At 40.9% G+C, this 17,229-nt stretch overlaps 1 protein-coding gene and 1 long non-coding RNA gene across 2 annotated transcripts in view; one reads left to right on the forward strand and one right to left on the reverse strand.

Moving 5' to 3' along the window:
- The window catches only part of DSCAM (DS cell adhesion molecule), a 439,426-nt gene that overhangs the window by 175,667 nt on the left and 246,530 nt on the right, over nt 1–17,229 (reverse strand). The window contains exons 4-5 of the mRNA XM_015625504.2: nt 9,102–9,248; nt 3,130–3,408 (exon numbers count right to left, since the gene is read on the reverse strand). Coding sequence (XP_015480990.1) covers nt 3,130–3,408; nt 9,102–9,248 — 426 coding nt within the window. The remainder of the gene's footprint in view (nt 1–3,129; nt 3,409–9,101; nt 9,249–17,229) is intronic.
- LOC107203416 lies at nt 1,407–10,332 on the forward strand. The gene is made up of 3 exons (XR_001521185.3): nt 1,407–2,074; nt 6,832–7,026; nt 9,350–10,332. It is a non-coding gene; the product is annotated as an uncharacterized LOC107203416 (long non-coding RNA).

Raw genomic sequence — 17,229 nt, forward strand, 5'->3', positions numbered from 1 at the left:
TGTTCACTTTATTAAATATTTTATAACAGAAAAGTTGGAATTAATCTATAATGGTTAATCAGGAATAGAGGTCTGGGAAAAACACACAGCAGCCTCAGACATTCTGAATTACAGACAAAGGTCCAGAGCAATAACTGATCTGTGTTCAGATGCATGTTAAAAGTCACTGAATAGCTCCGTTTCCTATAAAAACACTACAAAAGCTAAAAACTGGCAACAATAAAATAAACAAAATAGTCACACACAAGCACATCATCGATATCCAAGAGCCATGATGATGCAAGCGAGCCACATCCTCTATTGCAGAGGAGGATAAAGTTTCTTATTTTTATTTCTTATTTTATTTTTCTTATATTTTATTTTATTTTATTTTTCTTATTTTTTTTCCTATTTTATTTTTATTTTATATATATTTATTTTATTTTTTATTTCCTGCCAGGCTGATCCAGAGAATTTCCACTGGCTGGGTGCAGAGTCATTAGGAAAAACACATTACCAGGCACAGGGGATGCTTTGAGTGTCATCAGCAGTCATGATGTCTCTGCAAGTTTTGACTTTACATCATACAAGACCAGGTTCAACTCATTTTTATGACTATTTTGATGAATACATTTTGAACCAAAGCTCCTCAGTTATAACTCATGAATGGCAGATTTTTCACCTCGGTTTTGTTTTGCCCAAAAATGTTATGTGCAATTATTTGTGAGGATATTTTTATAGCCTGAACTGCTCACAAACTTCTCCTTTTTCAGTTTGCTAGTCATGCTGTCTAGGGGGAAATGTTAGTTCACAGAGCATTATTTCTATTCTAGGAAATGATTTTGGGTTTTTTTCAACAGTAGTAGCATAACACTTTTCCAGTGTGTTGCTCCTGAAGTAATAATTATCTTTGTAGAATTTGTGAAACGTTCAGAATATTCACACATGAATACTCAACTGAGGGGAACTATGAGTATTCAATATTACTGAAGCACCATGAGTCATGGCAATGAGAATTTGGCAGCTTTATTTATGAGAACATTTGCAATTTCTTTTCCAGCACCCAATTCATGCTTCTAAATTACATATCCTCCATGTGATGAATTATAGAGCTACACTGGAAATTGCATCCATTTGCACTTCTGATCGCTCAATTGGCCAACTAACTCATCTCCACAGAGCCTGCTTTGTGTCGTTCCACAACTTTGAGGATTTTAGATAAATTAAAGAAACAGAAGGTATGGCAAGGTAAGGCAACAACTTGGTACTGATGCCTAAACAGTTGTGCTTTTATGAATTTTTCATATATTTGTAGCTCTGAAGAATATTATTGCAGAGTTATGTAACTCCTGGTACTTTTCCCACCCTTTCTCTCAAATCTTAGTACAATAAGCAAACCTTCAACACATTCCTGAAATACTGTTTAGCCGTATTTTCAAATAGAAGACCTACAAGAAGAACACTGTTTTACAACCAGAATCTGAGAAGACATAGCAAAAAGTGGGGCAAAGAAGCCCTGGACCAACTCCAAAAATTACCTAACTGCTCTTTTAATTGGACAATATTTGTTAAGATCAGTAATTTGTTAAACTTATAAATTTGTAGAGATCCAGTACTGGATGTGTCCATGATCATTGGCACACCTGGAAGCTTCCAATCAAGATTTGCTTTTTATTTCACGATTTCAGCACTGTTACAAGGGTTTTTCTCTTTCAATACCAGGCAGCAGCACCAACAGTCAGCAGTGACAGGGCTTTTCACCCCCTGACACAGCAGAAGACTCATCTACTTCCCCAAATCTAAACTAGGCCCTCACAGTTTGTTTTGTGATGAATTATCTCAGCTGAAAAACACTCTTAGGCACAACAAACATCCTGCCTTGAATGCGTGGGGAAGGATAAGCAGAAATAAGTGACTGACAGACAACTACTTCTGCCATTATAAAAGACTGCTGTGATTTTCATAAAATCAGAAATCTCTTATACACTCTCTGAGTGTGTGGAGAGTTCTCCTCAAAGCTGAGATGTTGGTATCAAGACACTTCCCTGGGACTGAGAGAAATTAGGAGACTTCAGCACATCACTGTCATTCACTGGTAAGTGCCATTGGCTCCTGATCTAAACTCTTTCTTCACTAACTGTTACACAGGTAACTTTATTATCATACATGGTGTTTTTATCTATTGGTAGATCTTTTTTTGTTTTCCTGTGTAGAAAGTAAGTCTGTTTAAAGTCTTGTGTCTGTTTTCCTTGTGTTTATTCTAAGTAATTCATGTTATAGTAGACCTGAGAGGTGATTATGAAGGACTTGTGAGTGAGAGTGGGTTTTGTGGTGCTGGCTGTTGCAGGATGTGTCCTTCCCCTCTCCAGGGAGATGTGTCCTCCTGCTCTCCAGGGTTGGTGCATATGAAAGGGATAACCCAGGTGGGTAAAAGGCCCAAAGGGGTCATCTCTGGAGCCAAAAGAGCTCAGGCCTCAGCTAAGAATCAACATCTTAGTCTGGAGAGCAGATGTGGGAAAGATAACAGCAAAAAAAAACTCTTCACTGAGAGACACTGTTTCACAAAGACTAAAAAAGACACACTAATTATGACAGAGGCAGAAGCACCCTGCACACCCTGACAAACAAACTCCCCGAGTTTTTTTGGATGCAGATTCCCATACTTCCCTGGGAATTGAGGGGAAGGATTTTGATGTGTGCTCCATCACAAATTGGCTGGTAAGTAACTTTGGATCCTAAGTTAAATTGTTTCTTCGCTAGCTGCAAAATTAATTACCTTTAGCCCCGGGCTGTATTTATTTACTAGTAGTCTCTTTTCCCCTTATTCCTGGGTGGTGTATAGTCTGTTTTAAGTCCTATGTTAGTTAGTTTTATGTCTATTAAATGAATAAATAAATAAATAAATAAATTCTATAATAGACTGAATTGGCCATTATTAAAGAACTTGTGAACAAGAGTGGTTTTTTGGGGCACTGGCCACCTCAGCAGAGCTACAGCCTGCTGCCAGAGGCCTGGGCAAAAGGCAGGGGCTTGTCTAAACCCCCACATCCATTTGTAACACTGGCCACCTCCATAAAAGCTGCTGCCAGAAGCCTGCCCAAGGCAGGGCCTTGCCCAAGCTCTCTCTGCTAACACCACCCCACCACCTACGTTTGACGTGGAGGCGCCCGATCATCTCGGCGGTGCCGTAGTTGTTCCACACCTCGCAGACGTAGCTGCCCGAGTCCGAGGGCCGCGTGTTCTCGATCAGCAGCCCCGTCACCGTCTGTCGGAAGCGGCTGTCGGGCTCCCAGGGCACGTTGTCCTTCAGCCAGCGGTACTTTGGTGCCGGGTGCCCTGATGCTTTGCAAGGCAGCTCCACTCGCTGTCCTGCCATGGCTTTGCGGTGGTCAAACCCATCTAGGATAGATGGAGCTGAATTCGCTGGGTCTGAAACACAGAGAAACTCTTTTCAGCCAGAGCCTTGAAATTAACTCGCTAGGCAATGTGTCAATATTTTCTTTTTTTTTTCTCCTGCATTTCCTGACTCGCCAGCCCAGTGTTTTGGGCACTAGAGTTTGGTTCTCTGACCCAGCCACCAGTCTGAGTTGGGGTGGCTGGGATCCAGCAGCACATGCTGCTGAAGCAACTCATTGCTGCTTGGAAATCCTCTCACTGGATCTTTTCCAGGTGGCAAACATTTTGCTGGTCATCCTTCACGTTCCCTCTGAGACACACGGAGAGCCAGAAATGTGTTGCCTTAGCAATTATTGCCACTTCTCAACTAGATTGAAGCCAACATGTTGTCCCTTCTTCTCGGTGGTCTGAAGGCTTTGAATTAAAGGAGCAATTTATTCCCTTGTCAGGAGACAAATGGGCAAAGGCACAGGGATTTCTATCTGCAGTCAAACTGACAGACAAGCCTTTTCTTCTTCTGTGGGAAAAGAACTTAAAGTGACAAGACCAACTTACAGCTTAATAGCGCATCTTTCTGTGCTCAATTTGCTGACAACTGCAGCCCTCACTTGTGCAGCACCTGGCAGGATTTATGTATCCCACAGATGTCTGGCAGGATTGCCTTCACCAGAGGTGCATGCACCCATTAGAAATAGTGCTGGGTTTGTAATTTCAGTTTGGAGACAGAGGTTGGCACAATTCAAAGTTGTGTGCAGCCCATCCTGGAACTATTGCCACAAAAATACTGAACAAATATTCATCAAAGTAATTTCTCACCACATGCACGCACCTTGCTGAGATTTCTGTCTCACAAAGGAACTCCACGTTCTGAGCAGCTCCTACCTGACACATTGACCTCTTTTTGGGTATATCTAATCATAGCTGACTGCATGTAGGTGCAATTGCCACAATTCTGCCTTTTTCAAGAGGCATTTTAGCTTAGCAAACTCAGGTGCTGCTCACAGGGCAGCTGCAGCAGGTTCCTGTAAGGAGCTGGGGAGATTAAAGGAGCAGTTCATGCTGAATTCAAGCCTTTCCAAAAGTAATCAGTGCCTGAGCTAGCTGGTTCAAAATGAGCTTAGATATATCTTTATGAATTACAGCCACACCTGGGAGGACATCCAGGAGAGAAAGCATCTTAAGGCTATTTAAGTTAAACTATCAATCCAGAAACCAAAACAGCAATATTAAAAAAAAAAAAAAGGACTAAATTTTATTTTTTTTTGTGACTATATCTCAATAAAACCCCCCAAATGTGCAGTGAAAGGTGAGGTTTTTCTGCTTTCTAGGTGCCAGGAAAACTGAGCCACTGAGGGCAAAGCCACATTCAGCTTGCTGAGTGTCTCATTAGGAAGGCGGCGGTGGTGGTTAAACGAGTGATTTTTGGATGAATCAGTGGCCTCGAGGTCCATATTTGGCACCAAGATAGGACAAATTTCTGAGCTTGCCATGCTGTTTGTGTCTGGCTCAGTGAAAGCACAATCTGCCAGGATGCTATTGGGAAGGCCAATGTCAATTTGACTAATTGATCAGCCAGCTCCTCTCTCCTCTCGTCCCTGTTACCACTCACAGACTCCTTTGTGGGGAATTAACTGAGAGTAAAACCACAGGCAGGCAAGAAATTACAGCTTCTGGCTCTTAAGAAGGTTACATCCACATGAAATCAATTTATTCAGTTGCAAATAATGATTAAATATTTAAATAATAACAAAGCATAACTGTCTTTTAGAGGTATTGTCTGTGCATTCCTACTCAAGCAGCACAGCAGAGCCTGGATTCTCTATCCCAGGGTCAATTCCCCTTTTTTCCTTCTCAACTTGAGCTTTGTCAGCAGCAGCACAGCCTGGAGTCCCAGTTGCAGGACAGCTAAACTGAGATTTGACTACATAATGAAGAAAATTTTTTACAAATATATTCAGGGATACACAAGATATGATTCCAGTAATTTGTTTTCTTCCACTCTGTATTTATATATTTAAATGGACAGTAAAAACATATCTTTGGGTTGAACAGACTCCTATTTAGAGGTTCATATATGTCCCTGGAACAGACTCCTACAGTTCTTATATTCTGCTTAAGGGAAAAAAACCCAAAAAAACCAAAAAACAAACAAACAAACAAAAAACCCCCCCAAAACAAAAAACAAAAAAACAACAAAAAAAAAAAACCCAGAAAAACCAAACAAAAAACCCAAACAAAACAAACTAACAAACAAAACCCCACAAAAAAACCCAAAACAAACAAACAAACACTAAACAAAACAAAAAAAACCCCAGCCAAAACCCAAAACAAGCACAAAAGAAACCCCAGGGTTCATTTGCAATCACCTGCAATGAGGTAAAAATTGCAAAGTAAGGTCACCCTGTTGCAATATGTGTTTAACCTCTTTTGAATCACTATTTTACTTTAACAGTCAGCTGCAAATGAATTCCAGCAGGAACAATGACAAAAAAACTGAGGGAATATACTGTTTTAATATATTCTACTTTGGACCTTCTTTGAAGGACAGAAGAAGAAAATTGTTGTGCTTTAAAAATCATATGGATTTTTCAGAGTGTGGAGGTTAAAAAGCAGTAATGATTTTAGGAGATGGGATTCATGGCAGGACAAAATCATTGTTGGAAAAGGACACTATAATGAGTCTTAGAAATATATTCTATTGCATGTTAACGGCTTTGGGTTTAATTTGGTTTAGAAAAGCCATGTGATTTCAAGGAGATGTTCTACTCCAAATGAAATTTGGAAATTAATTTTGGTCATAGGCATATTAATTATTCACTATTTTTACTCTTTTTTTAATTTTATTTGCTATTATCTGCACATTAACATTCACACTGTTTCAAAACAATAATGAAGTTTAAGTTGTGTTAAATGTGGCCAGGAAACATGAGAAATATCCACCACAAACTATTTCATCACCAAAAAAAGTGAAGAATATGCATGGAAAAGACAGGCAAAAATGTAGGTCCCATGCAAGTAGACTTTTCAGAACTATGTTCTGATCCCAGTTCTTAAAGTAGTCACTCTTTAGAAATATAAATTCCAGTAAAGAAGAAGGAAAACCTGTAAGAGAAATATTAAGAGACAAACTCTGTCCCTGATTGCTGTACTTGCTCAGTAAATCAACAGGACTGGAAATCAGAGCCTGCTCTAGCCCTGATCAAGAATAATTAACCCTGCTGAATTAAAAAAAAAACCCAGTTATTGCACACAGGTAAAATTTTCTATTTCAATTTGGTCTGTGGAGGAAAATAGAAAAGGCAGCTCCAGGCAGAGAACATCCTTTAGGGTGTTTGTCCTCAATTTCAAACAAGACAGAGCTTTCATTTTCCCTCTTTTGTTCAGTGAGATAACCTGAATTTTTCCTGTGGTAACCAAGACACAAGCCTGATTTTGTTTCTGTTCCCACTGGCCCAGCCTTAACGTGATTTCACATGGAAGCAGACCACACTATGGAGCCAGCTGGAAGGGGAGAATCCTGCCTGTTCTCCTAAGACCACAGCAGGCAGATTATTGTGCAGGAAAACCTCTTCATCTGGTTGGGAAAAGCAGAGGCAAGAGTTCTACCCACAGGGGCCACCCATCAAAGGGAGAAACTCCTGGAACTGACTGGTAAGTCATTCTAACCTGAACAATCACACTATTTTTAGGGGGTTTTTATCATTACTCTATTTGAGTACTGGCCTGTGTGTTCAGAAGGCTCCAAAATACTTCAACAATGTCCAGTTTGGAGAAGGTCAAGAAGCACGTTAACAATGGAAAACTGTTGGAGTCTGAGATACAGAGTGTGTGCCCTTGTTTTTAATACTTAATTCTAGGATTCAAAGAAACACTGAATTTCATATAATATGAAATTCATGAGCATGTTTTCATGGTGATACATGAGAACAAATGTTAAAGTTAGATAGGAAAAGTATAAGTGTGTAGATTAGAAAGTTTCTTAAATCACTGGGTGAAAAAGTAGTTTAGAGAACAGGAGACAAGATGGAGGATTTAGGGTGTTGTCTCTTGTCTTTCTTTCTTCTTCATGTTCTTCTCCTAGGGGTTTTTGGGTAGTAGTAAGTGATTGGGTAGAAAATGTCACAGTGCAGCACACAGGTGATGGGTCATTGGGTCACTAAGAAAAATAACTTAGTTGGCACCTGTTAATTGGGTAAATGGACATATAAAAGACCTTGAAGAGGATCTTTGTTAGCCATTTTACCCCTTTTCTATCATAGTGCACATAGCTCCTTGTACCTTGTAATGCTGATAAGAAAAAAATAAACAACTGAGACCAAACAAGAGAAAATAGCCTCCCTTCAGTTCAAAGGGAAAAAGAACCTAATCCAAAAGTCCTTAATGAGACAGAAAACCCTGTGCTCACCTCTGTCTCCCTGAGGGGTCTCAAACAGAGGGGTGGAGAGCTGAGACCTGACCACTGGAGTTTTATTCTGACAGAAGGACCAAAACAGGAGAGGAAAGGGTCAAAAGGGGAATGACCCCACTGACTGCCAGATTGGCAAAATCACCAAATCCTGATAGACCTTTCAGGAAATTTAGCAACAGGGAAAAGGACAGAAAGCAATGTGGGGCTTTCAGTGGGATGGTGGGGATGATTTATGTAGGGTAAGGATGTGGGGAGGAAGTCTGGGATCCAGCCTCAGTGAGCTCTGTGGATGTAGGAAAACCACTCTGGATTTGCTCACCTGCAAACAAAGGGAGCAATTATGGACAAGCAGCAAATGAGGGATGGGAGGGTGAGTGAGGTGGGGAAGTGCTAAACCTACACAGAAAGGTTTGAGAGCAAATTCCAGACCCAAACTTGGAATCAGCTCCTTATTTACCCCACCCAGAACTGGTACTGCCTCTCACTGACAAAAAATGGGGAAAAATCTGTATTGGAGCAGCACTGTACTGAGGATGTGGTCACTGTGAGGAGCCCAACTGTCCATCACACACACAGCAATCAGGAGTTCCTTTAAAACCACAAGGGAAAGTTAAAATAGCCCATCCACCTTCTCATCTTCCCACCTGCTGCACAAATTGCCCTGGGTCTCAGCCCTGAGCATGGAGAGCTGCCAGCCAGCCCTTCTGCCTGCCTGCAGCACCCCTGGATGCACTGGCACAGGTCACCTTCTCCTTCTGGCTGGAAATCCCTCCTGGAAGAAGGGGAACATGCTGCTTTCCCCAGGGTAGGAGTGGGATGAGCGAAAAGGAAAGCTGAAATGCACCTCAGATAACCTGAGAATCCCAAGGTGGAAATATCTTGAGTTGTGTGCAATGTCCTGAGCTCCTGCTGAGGCCAGCAGAGAGGAACAGGCACCTTGGGGCAGTTCAGATCACCCCAGGACAGGTACACCACCCCTAAAAGTGTTCCTCTTCTTTGCTTACATAGGGAAGTTAAGGTGATTAAATTCCCCTGCACAAGTCTGCTTTGGGAGTGATGAATCCCATCCACATTCCCTGTAAAAAGTACTCTAAACCTGCTAAAATTCACCATGCTGAAATGCAGGTGCACACTCCAGGCCTTCAGAAAACAGCAACCAAGGTGTGAAAAAACAGATTAAAAAAAATCAGGGTTTTAAAATGAAGCATCTCCCCACTTCCATTTGCTAAAAACCACACAAGGACGTGCCTTGCCAGCGGAGCACACCCCAGAGAGACACACCCAGAGTTTCATTTAGCAAGATACAGAAAAGGAGCACCTGATACAAAAAGTCTTGCGCTGTTGCTTTGTCGTGTTTCTCCAGTGTATCTGTGCCTTGTGATACATCGGTAGTTGTACAGTCCATCTTCATTCTGGACGTCTAAAATATACAAGGCTCCCGTGGATGTGATGAGAAATCTAGGTCCTGAAAGACACAAGAATTTGCAGGGTTTAAAATATCTGCACACTAAAGGATGGAGGACACAGGGCCTGAAGATTTTTTGTATTTTGTATTTTTTTTGACAGGTTTGAAGCTGTCAGTTCCAAGCTTACCAAGTGCTCACTGAAAATGAATAAAAGGTGTCAATTTGTGTGTATTTTATTTGCACTTCATCTGCAGAAACGGATGGATCTTTAAGGAAAATGTGAGGAATGAAGGAAGGAAATGTTCCATGGTCTGTATGACTATTAAAAATATAGAAGGGACATCTGAAGTAAAATATGGGGTAAAGAACCAATGCATTAACCCAGTTTAGTTCAGTGCTGTGGGATGATCTGATGCAATTCAGCAGCAGTGCTGTGGGGGTAAGAGAGGCAGTGAAGCTGCTCCCACCTGCAATGCCTGCAAATTAAATATCTCCAGTGAGGAGCAGTCCCAGGCCACCCTGCCCAGCAAAGCCACGATCTCTGACACCAAACCAGACTGACATATTCAAGGTCAGAGTTTCTACCACTGTTCTCTCAAAAGAAAAGTATTACAGGTTAAATTTTCTTTAAATATGACTTTTTTTCTTATGATTAGCCCTAGAGTATGTGGAAAATACCATGTTTTATATGGTCAAGTGTGCAGTTTTGACCATTTGGCACCCACAAAACTCTTCCTGTTCTGTTTCATGCCCACTTTAAAAGCAAGGACACAAAGCCCCCTAAAACTGACCCAGTACATGTTTGCTCAAATTAACTTTCCATAATGCAATAAATTAAAATAATGTGTTTAGAATACATTGTAAACTTAAGCCTCACCTGGTTAATATTTCCACTTAAAAAATACTGTAGTCTAAGCTGTGTGTGCTTTTCCAAAACTTTAACACTGAGGTAAATGTGAATATCTTTTCCTATTCATGTCTGCTAAATTTCTCTGTAGCTGGCAGCTCTTAAAATACATGTACCTGTACCTAGGTATTATAAAATATATCAGGCTGCAGAATTAGGGGAGAAATACACAAGGGTGAAACCCATTATGGACTAATATCCAGTAACATGCAATAAGAAAGAATTCCTTTTCTTCAGAGCTCTCTTTGAGCAATGACTCTTTAATAATTAAGTGTAGTCAGGATGCTTGCTCACAGATGCATCTGTGGGAAAGCATTCCAACAGAGAGAAGACAGAAAGGAAATGGTTTCATTCCAGCAGGTGATATCCTTTAAACTGTAATATAAAAGAAATTGGGGAAAAAAATTATCAACCATTCAATGTCACAGGACTGGTCTGACCCTCAGAGCATTGAATTAAACACCACCAGCCCACCTCTCCCATCCTTGGAAGTATCCAGAATTATTAAATAACCACACCAGAGATAAATAAGTGGTGGGGGTGTTGAGCATGGAGAAAAAGAGGTGCAGAGGTGATGTTATTTCTCTCTAAATCTCCCTGGCAGGAGGGGACAGCCGGGGGGGTCGGGCTCTGCTGCCAGGGAACAGGGACAGGAGGAGAGCTCAGGCCTCAGGCTGGGCCAGGGGAGGCTCAGGGTGGGCAGCAGCAGGAATTTGCCCATGGAAAGGGAGCTCAGGCCTTGGCAGGGGCTGCCCAGGGAGCTTTGCAGTGCCCATCCCTGGAGGTGTCACCTGGACGTGGCACTCAGGGCTCTGGGCTGGGGACAAGGTGGGGACAGGTTACAGATTGGACTCCATGGGCTGGGAGGGCTTTTCCAGCCCCTGAGATCCTGGAATTCTGTGAAAATAAATCACCTTAATTGAGGCATTGAAGGTGTTGAGCTCCTTTGCTGATGAAGAAGAGCTGAGCAAGGGAAGGTGTAAAGGAGGAGGGTGGGAAGTGCTCTCTCCTCAGCCATGAGCAACATTGTGCTCCAGCCTAGGTGGATTTACAGATTTACAGGCTAGAGAGGTTCTTTATTATACAGAAACCATACTGACTTCATATGCTTCTGAAAACTTTAATTGTTTGCATAGAGAAGACTTAGGAACAAAGATATTGTGGAGTGTGGTAGTAAAATCACTTGAATGGGTAATATTTCAGTTTCACAGCCAAATGTCTGAAACATGGCATTGAAAAGCTTACATAAAAAAAACCAAAGTTATCTTTCACTTTATATTTTATTTTAACATGTTAGTTGTAATGTTTGGATGAAATGATATAGACATGTAGTAGCAATAGGTTAAACCAATAAGATATTCTGCAGCTCCTTGATGTAATGTTCTGCCCTATGCTGAGTGTTTCTTCCTTTTCCTTTCACATTCCCAATTACTCAGAACACTGAGTGTATACATTGCTCAAAACCATTTGTGCCACCCTAACTTCTTATCAAATAGTGCCATTCAACATCTGTACCCTTTAACAAGGTTTGCCTTTATCCCTAAATTTAGGTTAGAAGGATATTTAGAATTTTAGTGCGAAAACCACAGGATGTTGGACTTCAGTTCACAAGCAGCTTCTTCACTCCTGAAATATTCATAAAGCAAATCCACCTTTCCCAGGGAGGGTGCTATAAGAACTACAGGTATTTGAGGCACAGTTTTCTCCCTTATGCTCCGTGGGCAGCACAAAATGACAGCTTCAGGAGATGGGAATCACATTTAAAGGCTTGGCTTGGGGGATGCAGCAAAGACAACTCTGCCTTGCTTTTGTTTCCAGCTGAGTGAGCATCAAGCAGCTGTGGGTTCAGGCAGCACAGCAGCTCCAGCCCTGCCCACAGCAATGCCCCTGAGCTCTGCCTGCTCTGCACACACATCCTCTGCAGCCCAGGCAAGGCTTACATCACCTTTTTCCTGCTGGGATTGAGTCTGGTACCAAACCAAACCAGGGAGGATGTCAGCAGAGAGGCTGCCACCACAGCACAGGCCCAGGAACAGATAAAAAAGTGTTAATGGGATGGTTGGGACTGTGTTGGTGCCTCCAGGAAATCTGCACTGCTGTGCATTTGTGTCAAGTGAGTGGAGCCCAAGTAGCTGGGAGGCAGAAATGTGCTCCTCATGCATGTGAGGGCTTCCTGTAGCTTCCTCTTTCTGGTCCATTTTCACCTTTGCTAAACACATATAATTCAATTTCTCTTCATAGTTCCATTTTTCCATGATTCCATTTCACACCTTTGGACACTACCAGTATGCACAAGTTTAAGATCACACAAATGTGGGCAAAGCTTAAAAATAAATTCCTTCCTCTGTGCTCTTCCACAGCTCTCACTGTTTTCAGATGCTCTGCAGAGTTTTGAGAGCTGGTCTACACAGGGCATCGTTAGTAATCAAATTTGTCTCTCTTCTCAGGATAAACATGGAAAAAACTGCCACAGAAATTAAATGAGAAGAGCAAATTCAGAGCTTCCCTTTAAACTCTAGTTCTCAGTTCTGGAATCACAACTGGGGTGTGGATTGTGGGTGAGGATGTGGAGTGGCTGGGTGATGAATTTAATGGATTTATGGGCTATTTCAAGATCTCATAGTATTGAGTGATACTTGCAGGTGAAGCCTTCCCTGCTCAGCTCTGGCAGAGAGTTTCCTTCAGCTGCAGTTACACTTTTGGCTCCTCTGTGAGAGCAGACACACTTATTAAGAGCCTGCCACTTAATAAAAGAGGAATGTGAAAGCTTTGCAGAGCCAAGAAATTGCTCAGTGTTATCTTGCTGTATTTTCTGGAGAAGTTATGAACACACTCAAGCTATCTTACACTGCTTAGATCATCCTGTTGGAAATTACTCAGGCAATTGTACAATAAAACCTTCACTTAAAGCATTATCTAGAGATTTTTTTTCCCCTCACCCTCTTCAAAGATAGCTAAAAGTAAATAGTTATTGCCACACATCAGATGTTATCCCACATTTCCCACCAACAGACATGGTGTATAATTGCAGGGCTAAAGATTTTCCCTTTCCTCTTTTCTTCTTAACATATTTTGCATACTTATGTAATGCTTTTAATAACCAACCCCTCCTCCTCCTGTAGAAACACGAGACAGAAAAAGATGACAGAGAAATAAAAGGGGAAATGCGTGTAATTTCTGTCATCTTCTAAACGGAGAGCATTTTCATTAAACCCGACAGGCTGTCAGCTGTGACAAAGCTGAAGTGTTGAGTGTTCTGCCTTCTGAACTTCAAAAAGTGTTTAGAAAAGCACCAGGATGGGACAGACAAGCTCCCACTGCCCTGTTGATCCAGGGGAGGGCTTTCTTCTTCAGGCACATTTAATTTAATCGCCCCTGCTTTGCTCTAAAGAAGTCTAATTTTATTTTTTTTTTTGAGTCACCTACTTAATATGCCAAATAAAGATTTTTCTAAAGTGAAAAATCCTCTCAGATCTACTGAAGCTTTTTGTTTGTTTGGCTGTTAGCAGGCTTCAAGAGAGGAAGACAGAGAAGCCTCCTTCACAACAATTAAAAAAAACACTGTCAAATATAGCTCATAATTCCCATTTATTATTCCTCCTCAGCAGTGTTTGTATTAATGCCTTCAATACCTGATTATAATAATTTCAGCATCTGATTTGCAGAGATGTTGAAATCTCTTTTGGCTTTCAATGCTTGATGCCTTTGAAAAGCTGGTTCAGTATCTGGAATATGTGTCTTATTCAAAGACTTCAAAAGCTTCCAGGAGCCCTCACTATCTCTTGCCTCCGTAGTGTGGGCAAGCATAGTAATATATTATTGTTTAACATAGTATTTAAACTTACTTTAAAACAGAATTTAAGCCAAGGCCAGCCTGGATGGGGCTCTAGTGGAAGGGGTTTGAATGAGATGGACTTTAAAGTTCCTTCCAAGCCAAAGCATTCTGTGATTTAACAAAATTTAAATTCTTTACAGAGAAGCTCTCTGAGATGGATTCATACAATTCATACAAGTCAGTGGAAAACCAGGGAATGGAACCTATAACTCTTTCCCCAACATCCAACATAATACATAACTTTGCCTCACAGTGAGACTGCAGAGAAACTATATAGATCCAAGGACTAGAAAGACCATTAGAGTAATTTATTTTCACCTTCCATCCTTTTGCCATTGACTTCTGCCCAAGTCCAGATCTGGAAGTTGCACTATAGGTTTTTTAAAAAGACATTAGTCATGATTAAAGATTTCTTGTAAGTGGAGAGCATGTGATAGCCCCAGGTAAATTATTCCAATTATTCTTACTTTTGAAAATTAGTGTATTGTTTGGGTGCACTTGCCTTTGCCCCAGTTATTGGATCTTACTGTGCCTTCATTAAAGATTTCCTCCACAGTCAGAAATCTTCTGCCCATTTAAGTCCTTACAGAACACGAGGAAATTACCTCTTATACCATCTTTCTCCTTAATTAGTTATACAGATTGAACTTCCTAAATCATTTACTGTGAATTATTCATATCTTGAAATATTCCTGTAGTTTTTCACTCGACACCTTAACAACTTTTTGAAGTTCTTCTTCAAGCTTGGATCATGCACATAAATTCTGAAATTTCTGGTTCTGGTTGTAGTAAATGCAAAATGTCACCATTTTCCTCTGTACAATTTTTTTCCACATACCCATCCAGTAATTGAACCCACCATGGAAAATTGTGATCTCCTTTTCAGAGTCAGGGATTTAGGGATTTCCCTCCTTCTGTAGATGTGACTTATCACCAGACTGTCCTAAAACTGGAATTATTGGTATGAAAACCTCAGCGTTCAAACCTCTTTAACACAACCCACCGATCTGTGTCGTCTTTTGCCATGACATCAATATTTTAACAGCTGGCACATTTTACCAACAGCTTTCCTTAACAAAATTCCATTCCCTGATTTCTAAATTCATGTCTTCATCTGAGATATTAGCAAACCTCTTGGTTTGGAGGTAAAGAGCTGAACCCCAAAGAGATGGATCTCACTGTCCTAAGGAAAACAAACAAGGGAGAGGTGCAGGAAACTGAGTCATAGCTAGGCTTGACCAAGGACCCCAAAACTATGATATTTTTGAAACACATCCCTCATTTTTACTGTCTGCTGACCAGTGCCCTAAATAACCTCCTGACTTCTCCAAAGTTGAGTGGCATTAGCAAATCATGTGTTTCTCTGAGAAGAGGTCACATTAACAGTTATGAAATTGCTCTTATGTAAGGTTTTAATGTTTTCCATTAGACTGCATAATATTAGAGATTAAAATAAAATTCTGTTTAGGTTTTCTATGTGAGATTGTTCTCATGTATAATTCATAAGAAAATGGGAACACTTTCCTGTCGAATTAGCGCATCATATTCTTGTATGAAAATGAGATTATTTTAAAATCACAATGTTAATTATTCTTTTATCATGCTCTTTTCCCCCAGCATGCTGGTAGTCTTTAAATAGGGGTAATGTTACCCTCAAGATGATTTAAAAAATCATATTTGATTTTTCCTTTGTTGGAAACACATCTAATGGCGTTGTGTTATTGCAGCCTAAATTGGGTTGATCGAAATTAAGAGAACAGATGGCTGTTCTAATCGTGTGCCAAATGGTAATACAGAACAAATAAACTCTTGCCAGTGGTACTTGTCACCTGCACTGGATAGAACTGCTGCTGCTAAGCAAGTTTCCAGTGTGACCTGTGCATGGGAGGGGAGAGAGCTCCCCACTGAGTTCACAGAGGGGACAGAAAACTAGAACTGTTTTATGGCACTGCTACAACACCATCCCCAAAGGAACCAGTCTGCTGCTCAGGGCATGGGAAGTGTGCTAGAACCTGCTTAAACTCTGCCCTGCACTCACAGTCCTGGGAGGGCTTTGGATACCCAGCCCAGAGTTTAGATGAGGAAAAGAGGAAAGGAGATGTGGGAGGAGAGGTCAGGATTTCACTTTTCCCAGTGTCACTCACTCGGTGCACTCAGCATTCCTGAGATACCTTGAGAGGCCATCATTACTCATTTCCTGGGAGAAAAAGTCAGTGGCAAAGCTTCTGAAGTGCCAACACAGTATGAAGTTACTCATGAGGAATTATTAATGTATATTCTCTTATTTTCCTGACACAAGGAAAGAAAAAGCCATAAAATCCATAGGAAGAGAGGGAGGCTGCTGTGGTATTTGTTCTATAATCCCAGGCTCCTCAAAGCTCACAGAAATGTGTCTTATCATAAAGCCAAACTTGCAGGTCTGAAGTTTTCTTCAGTTCCAAAGCAGTTGGTTTCCCCTTTCCCTTCTGGTTTATTGTTTGTCATGAGCTTTTTTCACCCCAGAATTAAATCTGAGAATTTATAAAACAAGCAGCCTTACATGAGATGTTTTTGCTTTTATTTACACACATAATCTGTTTAGATTTCAATAAACAACTGAGATTATCTCTCAGCAAAGAGCTAAGAACATTCATAAATATCTCCAGTCCTATGACCTGATGTGGTTCCAGCTGTAACAGAGATGGATTCTTCTGTGAAATTTGTGCAGAACTCAGCTCCAAACCAAGACATTATTTCTTATATCATCATCCTTTACCCTCCCTCACCTCCTCTGCCTCAGTTAGGGACAGAAGCAGCTGTTCTGGTGGCAGCTCAGTCTGAATCAGGGTTTATTGTAAATAAATCTGTTCCTGATCAGTCACTCTGCCCCTCAGTGGAATAAAGTGTGGGAGACCTAACCCAGCCACCATCACCATGGCTCTAAAATGCAAAGTCATGGAACATTTTCCACTTGATTCTTCAAGGATTAAAGAGGAAAAGAAAAAAAAAAAAAATAAAAAAAAATCTGTAATTTTGGCACCTCTGTCTCTAAGGAATGTCACAGACCAGCAATGTCCTTCTGCATCTTTCCAAAGAAAATAGATCTAGAGTAATTTAGATGCTGTGGTGTTTGCTCCATTCCAGAATGTCTCTGTTTCATAAATGGGGATTTTGCCATAGCTGTAGTTCTCCAGATTTCCCTTGATGTTTTGCATGAATTATTACTGCCTGAGACAACAAACCTGAGACAATTGGAAGTGAAAAGGAGACAGAAAGGAAAAAAAAAAGGAAATAAAGAAAGCAAAACAGGAAAAAAAAA

Source organism: Parus major, chromosome 1, assembly GCF_001522545.3.
Source record: "Parus major isolate Abel chromosome 1, Parus_major1.1, whole genome shotgun sequence".
NCBI classification, from domain to species: Eukaryota; Metazoa; Chordata; class Aves; order Passeriformes; family Paridae; genus Parus; species Parus major.